Source organism: Ictalurus punctatus, chromosome 4 (assembly GCF_001660625.3).
Source record: "Ictalurus punctatus breed USDA103 chromosome 4, Coco_2.0, whole genome shotgun sequence".
NCBI classification, from domain to species: domain Eukaryota; kingdom Metazoa; phylum Chordata; class Actinopteri; order Siluriformes; family Ictaluridae; genus Ictalurus; species Ictalurus punctatus.
Genome location: NC_071284.1, coordinates 10917501 through 10937567, shown reverse-complemented (window position 1 = coordinate 10937567; position 20067 = coordinate 10917501). Strand labels below are relative to the sequence as shown.

Here is a 20067-nt window from a genome sequence, read left to right as displayed (position 1 = left end):
TTCCGGAAAGCAAAGGCAAAAATCTGGAAGAACGCACCATTCATGAGGCTACTGCTGGAGAATGTAAGATATCTGTGTGCAAATCAAAGGTACAAAGGACACAAGGGTGACCCCATGTGCGAGTTCTGTTAGACAGCATTTCCTCTAGTCACTTTGTGCCCGCTCAGCAGACCAGTGATACAACATCACCCAGCCAGACGGTGGACTCTTCACCTTCCCCGGGGTGAGCTGGGGATTGACACCAGGTCAGGTCAGATGTTAATTGGCTGTGGTGGTCCATGTAGGGACCAAAAAGAGGCTTTGTGTAATATGTAGAATGCAAGGGAAAAGGATCTGAGTAGCTATCATGAGTCTTCACAGCTATTTAGAGGCAAATATTTGATCCAGGGAAGCCACTTTTTAAAATAAGATCGGAAGAGACAAAGAGTCTCATCATTTTATTTTATTTATTTATTTATTTATTTAAAGGGCCAGTGGTGGCTTGGCGGTTAAGGCTCTGGGCTTCTGATCGGAAGGTTCAGGCCCCAGCACTGCCAAGCTGGCACTGTTGGGCCCTTGAGCAAGGCCCTTAACCCTCTCTGCTCCAGGGCCAGTGTATCATGGCTGACCCTGCACTCTGACTCCAGCCTCCTAGCATGCTGGGATATGCAGAGAGAAAGAATTTCACTGTGCTGTAATGTATATGTGACCAATAAAGACTCATCATTATCATTATTATCACACAGGATCAGCCAGACCTGCCTCACACACACTTAGACATACAACGCACACATGCTGACCAGTGACTACTGCTCTGTCTGTAGGTGGTCTAAAGCAGCCAGCCTGAGGAGGCTTTGTGTTTAAAAGTGAAACATGTACATTGTGCCAGTGAGACGTTTGTGTACACTACATTATAAGCATGTTTCATTAGCTCTGGAACACATACTGGGCCTAATCATTCCTTCAACAACAATTTGCCTCTAAATAATAAACAGCTGCACTCATCTTTCTCTGTATATACTGCATTCATCCTAATGAGCAGAAAGTCCATTCGCCATAACTTACTACTGCAAAACTTTCAGACATACTCACTATTTCACCATGGTAGGATACGTAGATTTATTTATAATTCATATTTGTTTATAGTTCATTACTTATCACATATCATTTTCAGACATTGCTCTATCGTTCCTGAGTGCCTATAAAACATCTCAAGAGATTCTATTTTTATTCTAACAATCAATGCCTTTCTCTACCTCTCCAAATCAAAGATGGTTTTCCCTGACACCAAACGCTAGTCAACAATATTTATAGAAACAGACCCTTAATATGTATTAATATTTATTTGTCTGCTAATAAGGATGTGACAAGCAGTTTACACAGAAATCCAAGCAGACATGTTCTTTAAAATCTGTATCTTGTAACCAGTTTCAAAAATCAGAAATGTACTGATTCGTTATTTAAAGCCACAGGAGGTACATTTTTGAAATTTTGCCTTGTCTGGTACCTAAAAAAGCTATTGCAAGATATTTCATTTGGATTGTGCTGCACAATCCTCGTCCACTGTGCCGATTAATATCACGGCTGCAAGTCAACAGAGAATTCACCACTGAACTGTACAATGTGCACTAAATAGTATGCCTAAGTAACATTGACTATTTCCAGCCGTGCATTGCAATTTTTGTAGCTCTGAAAATGTCATTATCTGCTGCCTCAATACTAAAGAAGCATTATGAGTATTAAAACAACTTTATTGAGCACATCAATGTGACATGTACTGAGTACTGCATATCTCCAAAACTGAGAAAACTAGTCCTACTGACTAGAGCTAGCTATCTGAAATACATCTAGATAAACTAAAAGATCACGTATGTTCACTTCCTATGTGTGTATATGTATGGTATGTTTTCTGTATGTTTTATTAAATAATTCTCTGTATTTTGGTCTCCATATTATCAAAAGCATTAGTTACAAGCTGAATAGTTTTGGCACACTAGCTAATACACAGAGTAACAAATATACACTCAGAGGTAAACAGGCACCATTTCTTAACCAATATAACCATGTTTGAATCCTTCCATGCATCGTTAGCTGTCTATCATGAGTTTTCCAGCTGAACAGCTTCATAGCTGGGTAGCAATACAAACTCCACAACAAGGATAAATAGGTTGACTGTCATTCCCATCATATTTGAACACAAATTAATGCCTTGCCTGTTTAATAAGATATCTGTAGTATCATACTGACTCTTTCAGTGACCATGTTTGAGTTATGTACCCTCTCTTGTTCTTACTTTCTCTCTCCTCTGATTGGCTGCATCTCCTGCCAGTCACCATGGATTCAGATTTCTTTCATGCCAGAAGCTGGGGCATAATGATGTCTGATGCATTCAATCTGCCATATAACATTTGCCTACAAATTTTCCTGCCAATTCCTACCCAGCACTGGCTGAGGATTACTATTACAGGAGGATTGTGTTCTTAATGATGTCCTGAGATAACTCTGCTATGAATAAAGTGATGATGAGATTTGGAATTTGGAAGACAAGTGAAAGAGTTATTTACAATTTTTTGCTTCTGTTTTCTTTTCACTCATCCCTATTGGTGTACTAAACAATATGTGAAAATACTTTGCCAGGTGCTACTTTGTATAGTGAAGCTGCCAACTTTTTAGTCTGCAGGTTGGGACATAACCTGTTTGTTAGTTGTGCTGTATGCTCATTGGCCACCATGGGCTAATCACAGTAAGCTATTCAAATAAATCGTTTGCTTGACGTAAACAAAGTCTGTGATTTTTATCGTTGTGTAAAAACCATTTGAGGTACAAATTTCATTTAAATGTCCTTATAGTTGAAAATAGTGTGTGTGTGTGTGTGTGTGTGTGGGGGGGGGGGGGGGGGGGGTATAGTGTCAGTCCTGGGAGATAATGCCCTGCACACTTTGGCATTTTCCCTGGCCTCAACACACTTTTACCCAAAGCAATAAAGGGCTTAATAATGAGCTAATCTGTTGAATTGGGTGTGTGGCATTAAGAAAACTTGGGCATGAAGTCTCCAGGACTAGAGTTAAGAACCCCTGGTCTAAAATTTAAGTCTACACATTTAGTGTCAACCCTGTTCTCCAATAAAATTAAAACAGTTATGGGATTCAGCCAGGGGTACAGTGGCTTATTGGTTAGCATAAATGCCTCCCACACCAGGGGTTGGGGGTACGAATCCTACCTATTGAATCCTGTGTGCAGGTTTGCTTATTCTCCCCCTGCTTCGGGGTTCCCTCAGGGTACTCCAGTTTCCTCCTCCAGTCCAAAGACATGTGCTGATTGCCATTTCCAAATTGTCCATATTGTGTGAATGGGTGTGTGAATATTTGTCGTGCCACCTTGTGCCCCGAGTTCCCTGGGAAAGGCTCCAGGCTCACTAGCCATAAACTATTATAATCATTTAGAAGAAATGTTTGAGAATTTTCATCCTATTATAATCCATCCATTCATCTATTTTCTGTACCGCATATCCTACACAAAGTCACAGGGAATCCTATTATAATCTGTAATCTAAAAACAGTCAACTATTATTCAGCGATAATTCTGTCATCATTTGATGAACTGAAATGATTACAATTATCAACCAAATATACACTGAATAATTAACTCTCACTGCTAGTGCTAGTCTCCTACCTGATCTCCACATTGTGTCTCTGTAGTACTGAGTCAATCTGATCTTGGTGCGCCTGGCAGAGGGCCTGGAAGCTCCACAGCTGTGTTGAGTCTGCAGAGAGTTTTCCTGAGGCGCCGGTTTGCTCTCCGTTCAGCTTTATCAAGCTTGGATTTACTGCCAGAACAGAAGACCTGCATAAAGAAAAATCCGCTAAGCAAGTTCACATGATTCACATGATCAAACAAATAACACTGTGACATGGACATGTGAGAAATGATTTACGTCATTGAATTTTGTCACCACACACAGAAATGGAACAGAACGAGATAAAATACAGAACAGGATAAAACTGAAATCAATTACCCAACAAGGATGCAAATGATTTAACAATTAAAATTAAGAGAGAGTTTTCACTTTTGCTTATAAATGCAGATCTACATATGAAAATAACGTGCAACTACACTTAAGATCAGAGTATTAATATGACTGTATCAGGGGAAAATATATTTTCATATCTCACATTCTCCTTCTCCCTCTGCCTCACTCTTTCGCTCTCTCTCTCGCTCTCTCTCTCTCTCTCTCTCTCTCTCTCTCTCTCTCTCCCTTTACTCCACTGGAGAATATTTACATTGAGCACATGAAATCAGTTAGGAAATGGAGATGAAATGTTTAATGAGTTTGACATTTCAGACCCAGGAGAGTCCGCAGGCCGTCTGCGTGCAGAGCAAAAAGCTTTAGTCAAAGTCGGATCCTCATGGAGAGAAATGGTGATGACACTTTTGAATTACAAGTGAAAAGGGCTCTATTGGCCTTAGTCCAGTGACGAGGCTGCCAATCAAGTGGAGCCCATTTTCCTTTCCTTCTCAAAACTGTACAAAGTCAGACTCAAGTGGTTTTGGCTGTCACAACATTTGTGTGGCTGTGCTTGTGTATATGCATGTATGTGTGTGCATGAGAAAGAGAAATTGATATATACTTAGAAAACTTGCAAGGACATATGCATTATTTACATCATGTTCAGTATAAAGTTACTTAATGGCAAACTGCAACTTTGTAAGATTTGGTTTCTGTGTGCTTAGTAAAGCAGATGAATTTTTAACACTACAGGATGGAATACACATAGTACCCTAATAGTACAGTCCACTATATCACGCTGTCACTCTCTGAGCCTGACCCCTTCTGCTTTCAGGACATCCTGATGCCCCCTACTTCTGGCTGGAGTTCACATCAATTAGCAATCACTCGCTGCTGCTGAGGATAGCCCCACATGGATAGTCTGAAGATCACTGAGATTACTGAGGATGGTACCACTTAAAAACCATGAAGATGGCTTTGGACCACAATTGATATGAACAGATTTGCTATGATGTCTTAGGACTACAATTGCCATGAACAGTTTTGCACTCAAGTCTCCATCAGTGAATAGTGGATAAGTTCAACAAAACAGACTTCATGCAAAAACTCTAAATAATTTCCTGGCTACACAGTTGCATTTGGCCATGAAGTATTAGCAAATTGAAAGAAGGGATTTATTTATATTTGCACTATCCAGTGTCACCCAGATGAGGATAGGTTCCTTTTTGAGTCTGGTTCCTCTCAATGTTTCTTCCTCATATTGTCTCAGGGAGTTTTTCCTTGCCACTGTCGCCTCTGGCTTGCTCATTAGGGATAAATTCATACATTTAAAATCTATATTCTGAATATATATATATATGTCTGTAAAGCTGCTTTGGGACAATGTCCAATGTTAAAAGTGCTATACAAATAAAACTGAACTGAATTGAATTGAACTATATACCTTCTAATGGAATGTTGTCACGGTATATAGGGTAACACTGAAATAAGGCAAAATGTGTAGCTCATATGGATGTCAGCACAGCTTCATTGATGGATCGAGGATTCAACAGGCGCTCAGTGCAATAGAGTGTGCTTAAGCACACAGCTCCATCCATATATCACTTAGTGAAAACTTCCCTGCAAACACAAGCTCATACAGCAGCGAGATTTATGGAGGTAAAATCCCTCTCTTTTCTCTCTGCTCCTGCTTGCGATATCCTTTGGTGCTTTAATTTTGCTGCTGTTATCATTGGCTTAGGATTAAAAAACCAGAGGACAGCAGTGAAAACAGACAGTGTAATACCATTGTTGGCACTGAGGGTTAGACCAAGTTCATCTCAATACTGAGCACGACCTGAGTGAATTCCCCATCCAGACACCACATACACAAGACATGTAGAGAGGATTTTGATTGGCATCCTTATCTCTGTGTCCTGATGTCCAAAATGAAGTACAACAAAAAAAGTTTGTATTTATATATATGTAGAATGTTTTCTATTGTCCATGCGATTGGATAGGAATTCAATACAAACTTAGTTGGCCTAACGTAATACTAACACAGTTTATAACTATCTACACTTAATTTAAATGCTTTAAGTTTATTTTTAAATTATGCAACAAAATTACATCAGCAGATTAATAGGACTTAATTATGGATTTTCCATTTAAGCTAAATAAGCTGCATTCATTATCTTTGTGATCTACCACTTTGAAACTACATGTCCCACTTAATACATAATTTTTAATTCGATTATCATTCTGTTTAAGTTCATGTAAAACATAACTGCCAGCGTAAGTGCTCAAAGGCATTTGCTTCCCAAATATTCTTCTGCTGAGTAAATATTGTAAGAATTACAAGCACTTAAGTCAACGTGCAGATAGATGTCACCAGGTAATCCAATAACTGACACACTGATACATTAGCTAGCTCAGTGGTCCGGCCCGGAAACTCAGTGTTAAAGTGGAATGTTTATTCTCCTCGCCTTGCCTGATCCATCTTGAGCAGTGTGTCTGCATTTACATTACACACATTCTGGGGCACGCTTAAAACGTTAGTAACTTTTTCTGGAATGTACACATAGCTGTGTTTGGCAGTCCAAGGAAACTTTTCCATTACAACAGGAGGTGGTGTTTCCCTTCTCATTTATTAAAGAGCTAGGGCTCTCTGATTGGTCTCATCTTCACCATAATAATGTCGAGTGGATGTGTGTAGGCGGTTGCTACCATGAGGAACACAATCCATCAGTTACTCAATAACATGCAGTATCTACCTTACCTCCAGTTATTCTCCTGCTGGACAGGATTGTTAGTTATGCTAAGCTCCTGAAGATGAGTGCATCCCTGAAGACTCATACAAATGTTCCTCAGCTCTAGAAGAGAAGTAAAGGTGTTTGTATTCTCCCTCACAGCAGAAATAATGATACCTCATCTTATTATAGATACAAATGTAATCTATAGACATGCTTTGCAAATATTCTGTTTATGTAGACGTAAAACTGAGCTACTCTCAGATTGTGGGATTTAATGATTCACTTCTTTACACCAAAGCAATATGAGTTGTTTTTTTTAAAATGCGTGATTAGTATTAATCTGAGAAAAAATCAAATGTAAGGTGAATGAGGGCATGTTACGCTATGTTTTCCCAACTAAAGTATTACTTTAAGTATTCCTACAACACTTGCTGATACAACAAGTAGAATGCACAATAAAAATTGACAAAATGCCACCAATAGGGAGTAATTTACATCAGCAGCTAGAGCTATAGAGTGTGAGGAATAAAAGCTCACATCCACTAGTGCGGATACTTTTAAAAGTCTTTTTAAAATAGAGGTCCATATGTAAGGAATAAAGCACAAGGGGGTGTACTATTATAGAATAATAATCAATAACGATATAGTGGAGGATTTTTTTTCCAATAACATCATGTCCTGAAGTGTGTTATTCCTCTTATACCACAATAATTTGCCAATGATTACAATTTCCTATTTATTAAAGAATGGCATATCATTTTTTTTTATCCATTGATAGTTCCACTCAGTGTTGTGGAACATCTTTTAAACAAGTTTATATCTTACATTATAGCAGTTACAAACAACCATTTTCCATTTTTTTCTTTGAAATTACTCAAATAAAAAAGCAGTTCTCGTTATTGAAGAGTTTCCCATGCTGGAAAACTGTTATTTTACCTGTGACTGTTACAAAGCCGTGACACTGTAGACTCCTTGCAAAACGTGCTAATTAAATGTCTCCTCAGAAAACCTTATCAATGATTATACATTTTTATTTGTTTAAACATCAATATATTTTTATTCATTTATTATTATACAAATCCATACTTTAGCTGTTACAGTTGAAATGATAACATATTAGAACATGCACATTAATATAAATCAGTGCTTAGCCTTTCACTAGAGTTGCGCTGTTATAGAACATCACTCAGCACCTTGGAATAAACATGGAACCCAATTTGTATGGATGTTTTCCTACCTGAGAGACAGTTGAGACTAACATTAAGTGTCTTCAATGAAAGCAAGTCCACTAGCAGTGGTAGCAGTGTGATACTGAGAAAGAAATACAACCAACACAGTCAGCGTGATGAAACAGGGGAAAATAATGAGACTTGAGACAGAAATAATCACATAAGCTAGACAGGATTTACTCCACAGGTACAGAGCACCCACCTGTTCTGAGGCACAGACAGACAGCGCAGCAGAGGAAGCCAGCAGCTATTCAGGCCATGCAGAGAACAGATGCTGTTATCATCCAGATATAGCTCCCTCAACAGGACATGGTTCTTAAGCACAGGCAGCTACGCCAGAGACAGAAAAATAAGTATAAAACCAAACTGCCAAAATACCATCCTGACCATGTCAAGCATTAAATGTCCCATGAGCTGAGGAACACAAGCCTCACCCTAAATATGAAACCGCAATACCACATTTCTGAGCACTGAGCAAGACTGGCAGTGGAAATTGAATTAAAGTGACGGCAGACGCTAATAGGAGGTGAATGGATGAGCCGTTTTTAATGTGAGGATGATGTAAACAATAGCTGTCATAAGAAGGGCTCTGTCTTTCTTCAGATCCTACTCTGGTGATTAAAAGGACATTACACATATGTATAGACATCTATTTTATTCTGGAAAACTTAAAACTGTAAACAGAGCTCCTTCATGTGGTTGTTCGCCTCATTTTAATTAACTGAGACACAAAAAAGCACAGCGAAACAAAAATTACATCAGTTAAAAGGCAATTCAGAATAATGAGATGTCACTAAATATTACTCCGTGTATTGAACTTGCATGTGAGAAAGACATTCCTGATTTTCCCCCTTTATTGTGAGATTTACAATATATCCCTATATGATTATGTGTTATTATAATTTAAGGAACACAATCGGTATTTTTTGACATTGGACTGAAGAGAGTTTTAATCACTTGTAGGTCATGAGAGTGTGTGGGAAACCGCTTATTATTAAAGGCCTGTGGTGAATGGGGCCAAACATGCATTCTGAGACATTTTATGAGACACCAGAATGAGGCATTAACATCGGAACATAAACAGAGCAATGTTTAATGTGCATCACAGGCTGCAATGTGACCATAATAGTGTTAGGTCAAGTACAGTATAAAAAGAGAAGTATAAAGTATTAAATGTCATATTTTTTTCCATTTTCCTTTGTTGAATCTAGTTGGCCTTCTTCAGTTTTAATTTCATTTGCAATGTAACCTATTTTGCATGCATTGGAACTGAGATCTTGCGGGACCAAACAAAATAGTCACTAGAGCGAGCAGTTTTTATTTTCATGCATGATGGAGCAGGTGGTCACATATTAAGCTCATGTGACAAAGAAAGGCCACATTTGTGCATTGAATACCGCTGGCTGTGCTCATACCTTCAGTAAATACTTTACCTTTACATTACGTTTGCTCATTTGCCTGATGCTTTTATCCAAAGCCACTTACAACTGAGATACGATACAAATGGGCAATTAAGATGGCAGTTTTGCAGTGCTGGGATTTGAACTCACAACCTTCTGATCAGCAGCCCAATCACTGGGCCACCACTTCCCAAGAGTTTTATCCTGGTCAGGGTTGCCGTGGTTGATGTGACTAATTTGTTTATATTTTGGGAAACAGAACAAACAGAACTAAGAACTAGTTTATAATAAAATATTTGGAGCCGTTGCAAAACTATGGGAGAGGCCACCATAGGTCGAGAGCGTCTGCTGGAGTGGGCGGGAAAACATTACATAGAGAACAGCAAGAAGAAATTTCTGGGGAATTCTCTAAGTTCTAGGGAATTATTTCACCATGTCCTCATTTCAGATGTTGTGCTTGGGTTCATGTGGTTTCCTCAGTATCATTTTAATATGGATTACCTCTCTAAGAGCTGTTTATGGTTTTTATGATAAACACAGAGTGATTAGGATTGTAAATAGTTGTGTACCTCTGTCAGGTTGTTTCCTCTCAGGTCCAGCATGTTGAGCAGTGCACAGTTCTCCAGGCCTTCAATGTGGCTGAGGTGGTTATACGAGCAATCCAGGTGCAAAAGCGTGAAAGCTTCACTGAGTCCTCTCGTGCTGATCAACTGGTTATGATCAACTATCAGACGGTGAAGCTTTTTCAGAGATCCCAAACCACCTGACAGAAAGAACATCGTTTGTATAGGAGAGAGCAAGAAGAAATCTAATACCAGCCAAACAGAAATCTGATTTTAAATCCCAAGAACTGAAAGTAAATATGATCTAAGAGCTTTTAACCTTTTGCTTATGGAATATTTATTCATGATTATTGAATACAAAGTCACAAATGGCTCCCATTTGAATGCGCAGCTGGAGCGGATATAGAAGAAGCTACAGTAATAAGACAATGCTGCCATCTAGTTGTTACAGTGTCTAGCTCAAAGCAGTGCGGATGATAAAAGCAGCCAAACAGCTGCTCCAGTTTATCTTTTGGAAGACTTAAATTTTTTACATTAAACATTAAAATAATGTCATACTAAAAATATAATATTCACTATTAATATTTGAATTTGAAGCAATCAAGGTGAAATCAAAGCTGAAACAAAGCTCCTATCACTCCTATTACTTCCATCTTATTTTCTTATGGACATTTTTCCATGAATATGTTTAATACGGTTAATATTCGAAATCAAAATAATATACATTTACTTTATATTTAGATTTTTTAATGGAAGTGTGAGTAAGGTAAAGAGTTGGCAATGATTTCAAGTACATTTGAGGTCTAAAGTTTATATACGCCTTGCAGAATCTGCAAAATGTTAATGATTTAACATTGGGGCAGCTGTGTTTCACGTGGTAGAGCGGGTTGTCCACTAATTGTAGGGTTGATGGTTCGATTCCCGGCCCACATGACTCCGCATACCGAAGTGACCTTGGGCAAGACACTGAACCCCAAGTTGCTCCCGATGGCAAGTTAGCGCCTTGTATGGCAGCTCTGCTACCGTTGGAGTGTGTGTGAGTGTGTGTGAATGAGACACAGTGTAAAGTGCTTTGGATAAAAGCACTATATAACTGCACCATTAAAAAAATGGCGCACTTATACCATTAAAAATAATAATAATAATAAGCGGGGGTTTTAATTTAGTGCTGCCCTGAATAAGCTATTTCACATAACAGATGTTTACATATAGCCCACAAGACACAATAATAACTGCATTTTTACACAAATGAGCCAGTTCAAAAGTTTACATACACTTGATTCTTAATACTGCGTGTCATTACATGGATGATCATAAATTATTATTATTTAGTCTTCTGGTTGTCTTCTTGGAAACATGTACTGCAGATATGTTATGTAGCTTGAAATGAAATGAAAAATGTACTAAATGAAAAAAATAAGATCTTTAAACAAAATAATAACAATTTACACCGATCATCCTGTTTAAAAGTTTACATACACACACACACACACACACACACACACACACACACACCACCATCATGCTCTTGATGTGTTGTGTTGCCTTCTTGAGCATCAGTGAACGTTTGCACCTTTTGTAATTGTGTATGAGTCCCACAATTGTCCTCAGTGTGAAAAGACGGATCTCAACATCATATAGCCGCTATTGGAAAGGAGTCAAATATGCAGAAGATGGTGGAAAAGCAAAGAATGTGCAGGACCTGGAGGATTTTTCTGATGAACAATGGGCAGTTTAAATGCTCAGGACAAACAAGGCACTCGTGAACAACTATCACAAAACATAAAAACAGTCATGAATCATCCACGTAATGACACACAGTATTAAGAATCAAGGGTATGTAAACTTTTCAACTGAAGCATTTGTGTAAATTCAGTTATTATTATGTCTTGTGGACTATATGTAAATATCTGTTATGTGAAATAGTTTATTCATAGTAGAACTAAATAAAAAAACAAATTCAGTTTTTATGATCCCTCTTATTATAATTTTCAAATTATTAACATTTTGCAGATTCTCAACTGTATGGTCAGCTTTAGTAATGCACTTACTGATGCGGGAGATGATGTTATGGGAAAGCTGAAGCACAGTCAGGTTAACAGCATCGTCCAGACCGTGGATACTCGTAAGCTGGTTCCTTCCCAACAGCAGGACCTCAAGTCTGGCCAGACCCCCACAGTCAACATATGCTATATCGTTTTCCTTTAGAAAGAACAGGAAGCTTTAAGAGACAGCACGCTTGTGCAACCACAACAACCATTTGAGGGCACTGGTGCATACCTGTAAGTCAATATGCTGAAGTTCAGTACACTGGTTAAGTCCATCAAGGGCCTGTAGGCTACATCGCCGGAGCGTCAGACTCTGCAGTCTAGTGCACTCAGACAGTGTGGAGAGACTGCAGCTGGACAAATCCTCCAGAGTTACTGAAGTTACCTGGTGTGGTGTTGACAGGAGATTTCATTTTACCACTGTTTAGGATTTAATTACAGTATCATTATATGCTTATACCTGTCTCATTAGGAAGCATTTTATATAAGGGAGATAAATAGAGAATTAAAACCATGTAGTAAGTTGCATATCCAGTCTATTCAATTTAAATGTACTCATACCACAGTGCTGTTTAATGCTTAATTCTGATTGGTAAGAAGCCACTGATTACATTTCTACAACAGCAGCACTGACAATAGTTCAGCTACAAATCACTGGTTTATTTTAATGTGCTCATTTGAACACATTATATTTTCTATAACTTCTATAACTTATGGACTTGGATGCCAAATGCTTCAAATAAACACGTTTAAAAAATGTATGCAATCATCTGGGAAGAGGAAGGAGCCTCCAGTGTCAGTGGTTTGTAACAGTAAGAGGTAAAGCTGTAACTTTAAGTTTTTCGACATGAGAAAGTCTGCAGGACAAAGGGCTTTGCAGTGTCAATGACAAACTGCATTTGTTTTTTTCTCATTCAATTCAAGAGAAAGAAAAAGAAAAAAGAGTGGATGGTGAGGGAACATTTAGAGCTGCTATAAAGTGAAAATAGTATAGTAAGTAACTTGTTTTGTGGACTATAAATAAATAAAAAGTATTATGTCATCCACCCATTTTCTGTACCGCTTATCCTACACAGGGTCATCGGGAGCCTAGAGTCTATCCCAGTGGACTCGGGGAACAACCTGAGGGACACCCTGGATGGGATGCCAACCCACCACAATCTCACACATATTCACACACCCATTCACATACTACGGACAATTCACAGATGCCAATCAACCTGCCATTGCATGTCTTTGGACTGGGGGAGGAAACCAGAGTTCCTGGAGGAAACCCCCAAAGTACAATTAGAACATGCAAACTCCGCAAAAACAGGGTGGAGGCGGGAATTGAACCTCCAACCCTGGAGGTGCCCCCCCCCAAGTATGATGTCATTCTTTAGTAAATATAGTGGCTTAGCCGTTAAGGCTCTGGGTTAGTGATCGGAAGGTCGGGGGGTTTAAGCCCCAGCGCTGCCAAGCTGCCACTGTTGGGCCCTTGAGCAAGGCCCTTAACGCTCTCTGCTCCAGGGACGTCATATCATGGCTGACCCTGCGCTCTGGCCCCAACTTCCTGGCATGCTGGGGTATGCAAAGAAAATAATTTCACTATGCTGTAATGTATACATGCCCAATAAAGACTCATTATCATTATCATTATCATAAGTGGAATTAAGCACTTCGGGAATTGCTTTAACTGGAAATTAATCAACTTAGGTGTCATAACTGTAACTCTGCTTTGCATCCGGCTGCATCACAAGTACACTCCAAATACAGTGGATAGATATTAGGACTGTTATTCTTACTAAAAAATTTTAAATAATAATAGTAATTCATCATAACTAAGGACTCTTTTACTGTTTCTGCTGCTACCTGTTTAAGAGAGCTCCAGGATCCGGACCTGAGAATGGCATCCACAGGTAAAGGTAGCAGGCTGTGTCCTGAAGCTCTCCTATGTGCCCTCCTCCTGGGTGGAGCACTGAGCCCCTTCCTCTTGTTCTGCATGGAGAGCTTGGACCAGGCTATGCAGTTCATCATCCAGGCTAATCGCTTCTGCTCAGTGCTGTCAGGCAGACATGCAGAGCTCGAGTCATCCAGAGCACACTGCAGCCCTCTGGTGTCCGTTACTCTTTTCTCTTCAAATGGACTCGCAGTTACACTGCTGTTATCAGTAGACGGAGAGGGCAGGGGTGATACTAGGTTACAGCTGAGCTGCTCGCCTTGCCGATTTCTAGAGGGCAGAGTCCTGGGCAAGAAACTTTTGGACATATTGACTGACTGAGAAAGAAGTAGCTGGGATACATTATCACCAAATTCCTCATCTTTTCCCCATTTTGTAGTATTCTTGCTCTCCTTGTCAGTCTTTGGATTTTCTCTCTGATCACCAGATCCTTTTTCCTTAATTATATTTCTACTTCTTTCCTCCATGTTTTGTCTATCATCATTTCTCTTCATTGCTATTTCCTCTGCTTTGAAGTCCTGTCCCTTTCTTTGCTCTTTCTGCATTTGCTCAGTTTCATTCTTTTTAACTTGTTCTTTTTGCTTTAATCTAAACTGTTCTACCACTCTTTTTTCATTTATCATTTTCTGCTCTTCCTCTTTTCTTTTTATTTCAGCCTCTGTCCTCTTTTCTTCTTCCTCTTTTCTTTTCTTCTCCTCCTCCCCTCTCCCCTCTTCCATTCGTCTCAGCTTCTCCTCTTCCTTTCTTTTTCTTCCATACTGAGTTCTCTTTGCTTCTTCCACTTCTTTTCTCTCCTTCTCCTCCTCCAACTGTACCTTCCTCTTTTCCTCCTCCATTCTCCTGATTTCCATACTTTTCTGCTTCTCCTCCTCCTCCTTTCTTTTCCTTTCATCCTCAATCCTCTTTGCTTCGTCTCCTTCTTTTCTTTTCCTCTCCTCTTCTACTCTCATCTCTTCCATTCCTCCTGACGATTCCACCTCATCTTTTCTTTTTATTTCATCCTTAGTTCTTTTTGCTTTGTCCTCATTTTTAATTTTCTTCTCCTCCCCCTCCTGTACTTTTCTCCTTTCCTCTTCTACTCTCCTCTCTTCCAACCTCTTCTGCTTCTCCTCCTCCTCCTTTCTTTTCCTTTCATCCTCAATACTCTTTGCTTCTTCTCCATCTTTTCTTTTCCTCTCCTCTTCTACTCTCCTCTCTTCCATCCCTCCCGACGATTCTACCTCATCTTTTTTTTTTATTTCATGCTCAGTTCTTTTTGCTTTTTCCTGATTTTTAATTTTCTCCTCCTCCTGTACTTTTCTCCTTTCCTCTTCTACTCTCCTCTCTTCCATCCTCTTCTGCTTCTCCTCCTCCTCCTTTCTTTTCCTTTCGTCATCTATCCTCTTTGCTTCTTCCTTTTCTTTTCTTCTCTGCTCCTCCAGCTTGCGCTCTCTCTCCAGGCGATGACGCTCATGTACCTTGGCTCTCTCATACTCAGCTCTTCTCCTCTCTGCCTCTTCTCTGTGATGCTGTTCCTCCTGCTCCACCCTCCTTCTCTCATTCTCCCACTCCATCTTCATCCTTTCCTCCCTCTCTCTTCTCCTTTCCCTTTCTTTCCTCAACTCCTGTCTCCTCCTCTCCTCTTCTCTCCGCTTGGTCAGCTCTTTTTTGCTCCAGCGACGCACCAGTGTCCCTCTGAAAGCTGCCTGTAACTTCGTGGCTGCTGCAGTGCACCGTGCCTCAGATCTCCTCCCTTCTTCCTGCTGTACTTCCTCGAAAACTCGCCTCTCCTCCGCTATCTGTTCTTCTAATATTTTGATCAGCTCCTGAGACAGATTCATACATACCCATATTGTGAAAATCTATTCAAGCAGTTTGTGTATACATTCAATACTAAAGCGTGTTTAAAGGATATAGATTTTTTTTTGGCATTATCATGTAATGATTATGGCATTACAGTTGTAAATAGGTAAGTAATCAAGCACAGTGTGGCATGCTGTTATACAAAAATAAGCAACAACACCTTTATCAGTTTATAGTAGAGATGCACCGATGTATCGGCCAATAATCGGTATTGGGCGATAAAGGCAATTTTTCACGCTATCAACATCAGGTTTAAAAACATCCGATGATCAGGATCGATTATATCTTGTCAATCAAAAGAGGGCAAAAAAACACATCGTTTTTTTAAAGATGATGTATGTAAAGATGATGTGTGTAAAGATGATGTATCTTGTGATGTATCTTGTGTGGAATGACGACAAAAGTGCAGTTTGTAAACTCTGCACTGCCAAAGTTTTACACCATACGCTGCACAGTGAAGCAGGAGTTTCAGTGTCAAGATTTTAAAAATTTTTGCCGTGCTGCTCTAACTGCTCACGCTCAATTAAAGCGTCAGTACACCGTTGAAAGATTTAAATGAAGATGAGTTGGTATATTAAAAAAGGTATATATTGCACAGAAATTTGTAGAGTAGTATATTTCATATCCAGTTAATGTTAATATAAAAAAGTTTATATTATATATTACCAGTCTGATGTTCAGTGATGAAGTAAAAATGCTTTTGCTTGTAGTGAGTGAATGTGAGACTAACAGGAGGTTTTTTAGAATTCAGTCAATTAATTCTGTTAATATGAATTAATAAACATTCAGTTAGTTAAGAATTCTTACTTTAATCTTCAGAATTTAATTAATGTGTTCATGTTCATTTGAGTAATGTGTTTTCTGTTTATGAGACCAGTTACTGTGAAACAAATAAAGTTTTTTCTTCAGAATTGTGGAATTAATTATTATCAATTTAAAAGAAGGTATAAAAGGCAGGACTATCTGTATCAGTATCGGCCGATATCAATCTGAATAAACAGTTATCGCTATCGGCCGTGAACTTTAGTATCGGTGCAATTCTAGTTTATAGTTACATTTAATGTTGTGGAACATCTGCAAAACAGTAATTCCCTCGCCAATCTGTCTATTCTTTTCTCTTAAAGTTATCCATCCGTCCATCCATCTTCTATACCTCTTATCCTTTTCAGGGTCACGGGGAACCTGGAGCCTGTCCCAGGGAGCATCGGGCACAAGGTGGGGTCCAAGTCCATCACAGGGCACAATCACATATACACTCACACACCTATTCATACACTACGGACACTTTAGACATGCCAATCAGCCTACCATGCATGTCTTTGGACTGGGGGAGGAAACCAGAGTACCCGGAGGAAACCCCCGCAGCACAGGGAGACATAACGACTAAGCCACCGTGCGCCCCTCTCTTAAAATTTAATTAGACATAAAAATGCAGCTTTGTAAACCAGAAAGTTATTTGTCCTGAAGACTTTACTGTGGTGAAAAACTTACTGATCGTTATAAAGCACTAATGTGGAAACTCCTTCCATAAATAATAAATTGATGTTTCCTAACGGAAAGCTTCACCATATCAGTGATCACACATTTTTCTTTCTTAGACAACAATGCATTTTTAATCTGTTTATTATGAAGTTTAGATTATGTGGAGCATCCACCATACAAGTCCCTGTGAATGAGCTGTTACTATAGAAACAATAACATAGTAGAATGAGTGCATTAATATACAGTGCATCCGGAAAGTATTCACAGCGCTTCACTTTTTCCACATTTTGTTATGTTACAGCCTTATCCCAAAATGGATTAAATTCATTATTTTCCTCAAAATTCTACAAACAAAACCCCATAATGACAAGGGAAAAGAAGTTTGTTTGAAATCTTTGCAAATGTGTTAAAAATAAAAAACAAAAAAGCACATGTACATAAGTATTCACAGCCTTTGCTCAATACTTTGTTGAAGCACCTTTGGCACCAATTACAGCCTCAAGTCTTTTTGAGAATGATGCTACAAGCTTGGCACACCTATTTTTGGGCAGTTTCTCCCATTCTTCTTTGCAGGACCTCTCAAGCTACATCAGGTTGGATGGGGAGGGTCGGTGCACAGCCATTTTCAGATCTCTCCAGAGATGTTCAATCAAGTTAAAGTCTGGGCTCTGGCTGGGCCACTCAAGGACATTCACAGAGTTGTCCTGTAGCCACTCCTTTGTTATCTTGGCTGTGTGCTTAGGGTCATTGTCCTGTTGGAAGATGAAGCTTCGCCCCAGTCTGAGGTCCAGAGCACTCTGGAGCAGGTTTTCATCAAGGATGTCTCTGTACATTGCTGCATTCATCTTTCCCTCGATCCTGACTAGTCTCCCAGTTCCTGCCGCTGAAAAACATCCCCACAGCATGATGCTGCCACCATCATGCTTCACTGTAGGGATGGTATTGGCCAGGTGATGAGTGGTGCCTGGTTTCCTCCAGACATGATGCTTGCCATTCAGGTCAAAGAGTTCAATCTTTGTCTTGGTCTTGGTCTGAGAGTCCTTCAGGTACCTTTTGGCAAACTCCAGGCGGGCTGTCATGTGCCTTTTACTGAGGAGCGGCTTCAGTCTGGCCACTCTACCATACAGGCCTGATTGGTGGAGTGCTGCAGAGATGGTTGTTCTTCTGGAAGTTTCTCCTCTCTCCACAGAGACACACTGGAGCTCTGTCAGAGTGACCATCGGGTTTTTGGTCACCTCCCTGACTAAGGCCCTTCTCCCCCAATCGCTCAGTTTGGCTAGGCGGCCAGCTCTAGGAAGAGTCCTGGTGGTTCCAAACTTCTCCCATTTAAGGATGATGGAGGCCACTGTGCTCATTGGGACCTTCAATGCTGCAGAAATGCAGACAATTCCTTGGACTTCATGGCTTGGTTTGTGCTCTGAAATGCATTGTTAACTGTGGGACCTTATATAGAGAGGTGTGTGCCTTTCCAAATCATGTCCAATCAACTGAATTTACCATAGGTGGACTCTTATCAAGTTGTAGAAACATCTAAAGGATGATCAGTGCAAACAGGATGCACCTGAGCTCAATTTTAAGTGTCATGGCAAAGGCTGTGAATACTTATGTACATGTGCTTTTTTGTTTTTTATTTTTAATAAATTTGCAAAGATTTCAAACAAACTTCTTTCACATTGTCATTATGGGGTATTGTTTGTAGAATTTTGAGGAAAATAATGAATTCAATCCATTTTGGAATAAGGTTGTAACATAACAAAATGTGGGAAAAGTGAAGCGATGTGAATACTTTTCAGATGCACTGTAAACCTGTGATTGACTTTCAGCTACACTACTGTCAGAGCTGTGCTGTTATAGAATATTAATCAACACCTTCTGAGCAATCAGAGAATTTAATGGCACTGTGGTATAAGATACGTCATTTTACAGTAGGAAACTGTACAATGAAATAACAGTAATTTACTATAACCATTATTGTTACTTGCATACAGTAGTTTCCTGGTAACTGCTGGCAAAAATTTCATTTAGTGTAAAATGTTCAGTTACTATTTTTAATTACTTTTTTAAAAATTGCTGGTTTTACATTTTATTTAGGAGTTTGCATGTTCTCCTTGTACCGCAGGGGTTTCCCTGTGGAAACCTGTGGTACTACAAGTGTCGTAGTGTATTTCCGAGAAGAGACATTTATTTTATATTTTTGTCTCCAGTGTCTTCAGGACAGAGGGCTTTGCACTTTGTGGCTTCCCTGTAACATTACAAGCTGCATTTTTTGTCTCATTAATTTGAAGAGAGAGAAATAACAAGAGTCTGGTGAGGGAATAACTTATGTTTATGACTGCAATAAGTGATAAAAGGCACCAAAAGAGAATGTTGTTCCACAACATTAAACATAATTATAAATAAATAAATAAAACCTATCATTGACAAATTGCTGTGGTATAAAAGGAATAAAACACTTCAGGATATGTTGTTATTGGAAAATAATCTACTTCAATAGGGTAATGGCTTTTTGCTTCACGCTGAGCTGCATCAAATTATTCATTTTTACTTTGTAATAGTTCTTGTTCTTGTAATACTTCTTGTTCTGTTTCATTCTCATCAGAGGATAACGCCTAAGAAGGCCATGTCATGTCACTGAGATCAGTACAGAATGTTTATCTGCTATACAGAGACACAAACATGTTTTTCTTTTTAAGGTTCATCTAAACATCTTCTAAGAACCTGAAACAAAGCCTGTTTGAACTGCCTCAAACTGCTTCTTATCGGTACACAGAAGTATGTCATGCTCTGCGTTTCATATATATAATAGTGGTTCATCACAAGCACTTCAGAGCACTCTCATTATTCTAT

General features: G+C 39.2%; 1 protein-coding gene across 3 annotated transcripts in view; it reads right to left on the bottom strand.

Annotated features, from left to right (window-relative positions):
* The window catches only part of lrriq1 (leucine-rich repeats and IQ motif containing 1), a 47120-nt gene that overhangs the window by 19946 nt on the left and 7107 nt on the right, over window positions 1-20067 (bottom strand). For all 3 annotated transcript variants that reach the window (XM_053677949.1, XM_053677950.1, XM_053677951.1), the window contains exons 8-15: window positions 13809-15701; window positions 12190-12342; window positions 11961-12111; window positions 9916-10109; window positions 8149-8276; window positions 7955-8028; window positions 6744-6837; window positions 3652-3822 (exon numbers count right to left, since the gene is read on the bottom strand). In XM_053677949.1, coding sequence (XP_053533924.1) covers window positions 3652-3822; window positions 6744-6837; window positions 7955-8028; window positions 8149-8276; window positions 9916-10109; window positions 11961-12111; window positions 12190-12342; window positions 13809-15701 — 2858 coding nt within the window. The remainder of the gene's footprint in view (window positions 1-3651; window positions 3823-6743; window positions 6838-7954; window positions 8029-8148; window positions 8277-9915; window positions 10110-11960; window positions 12112-12189; window positions 12343-13808; window positions 15702-20067) is intronic.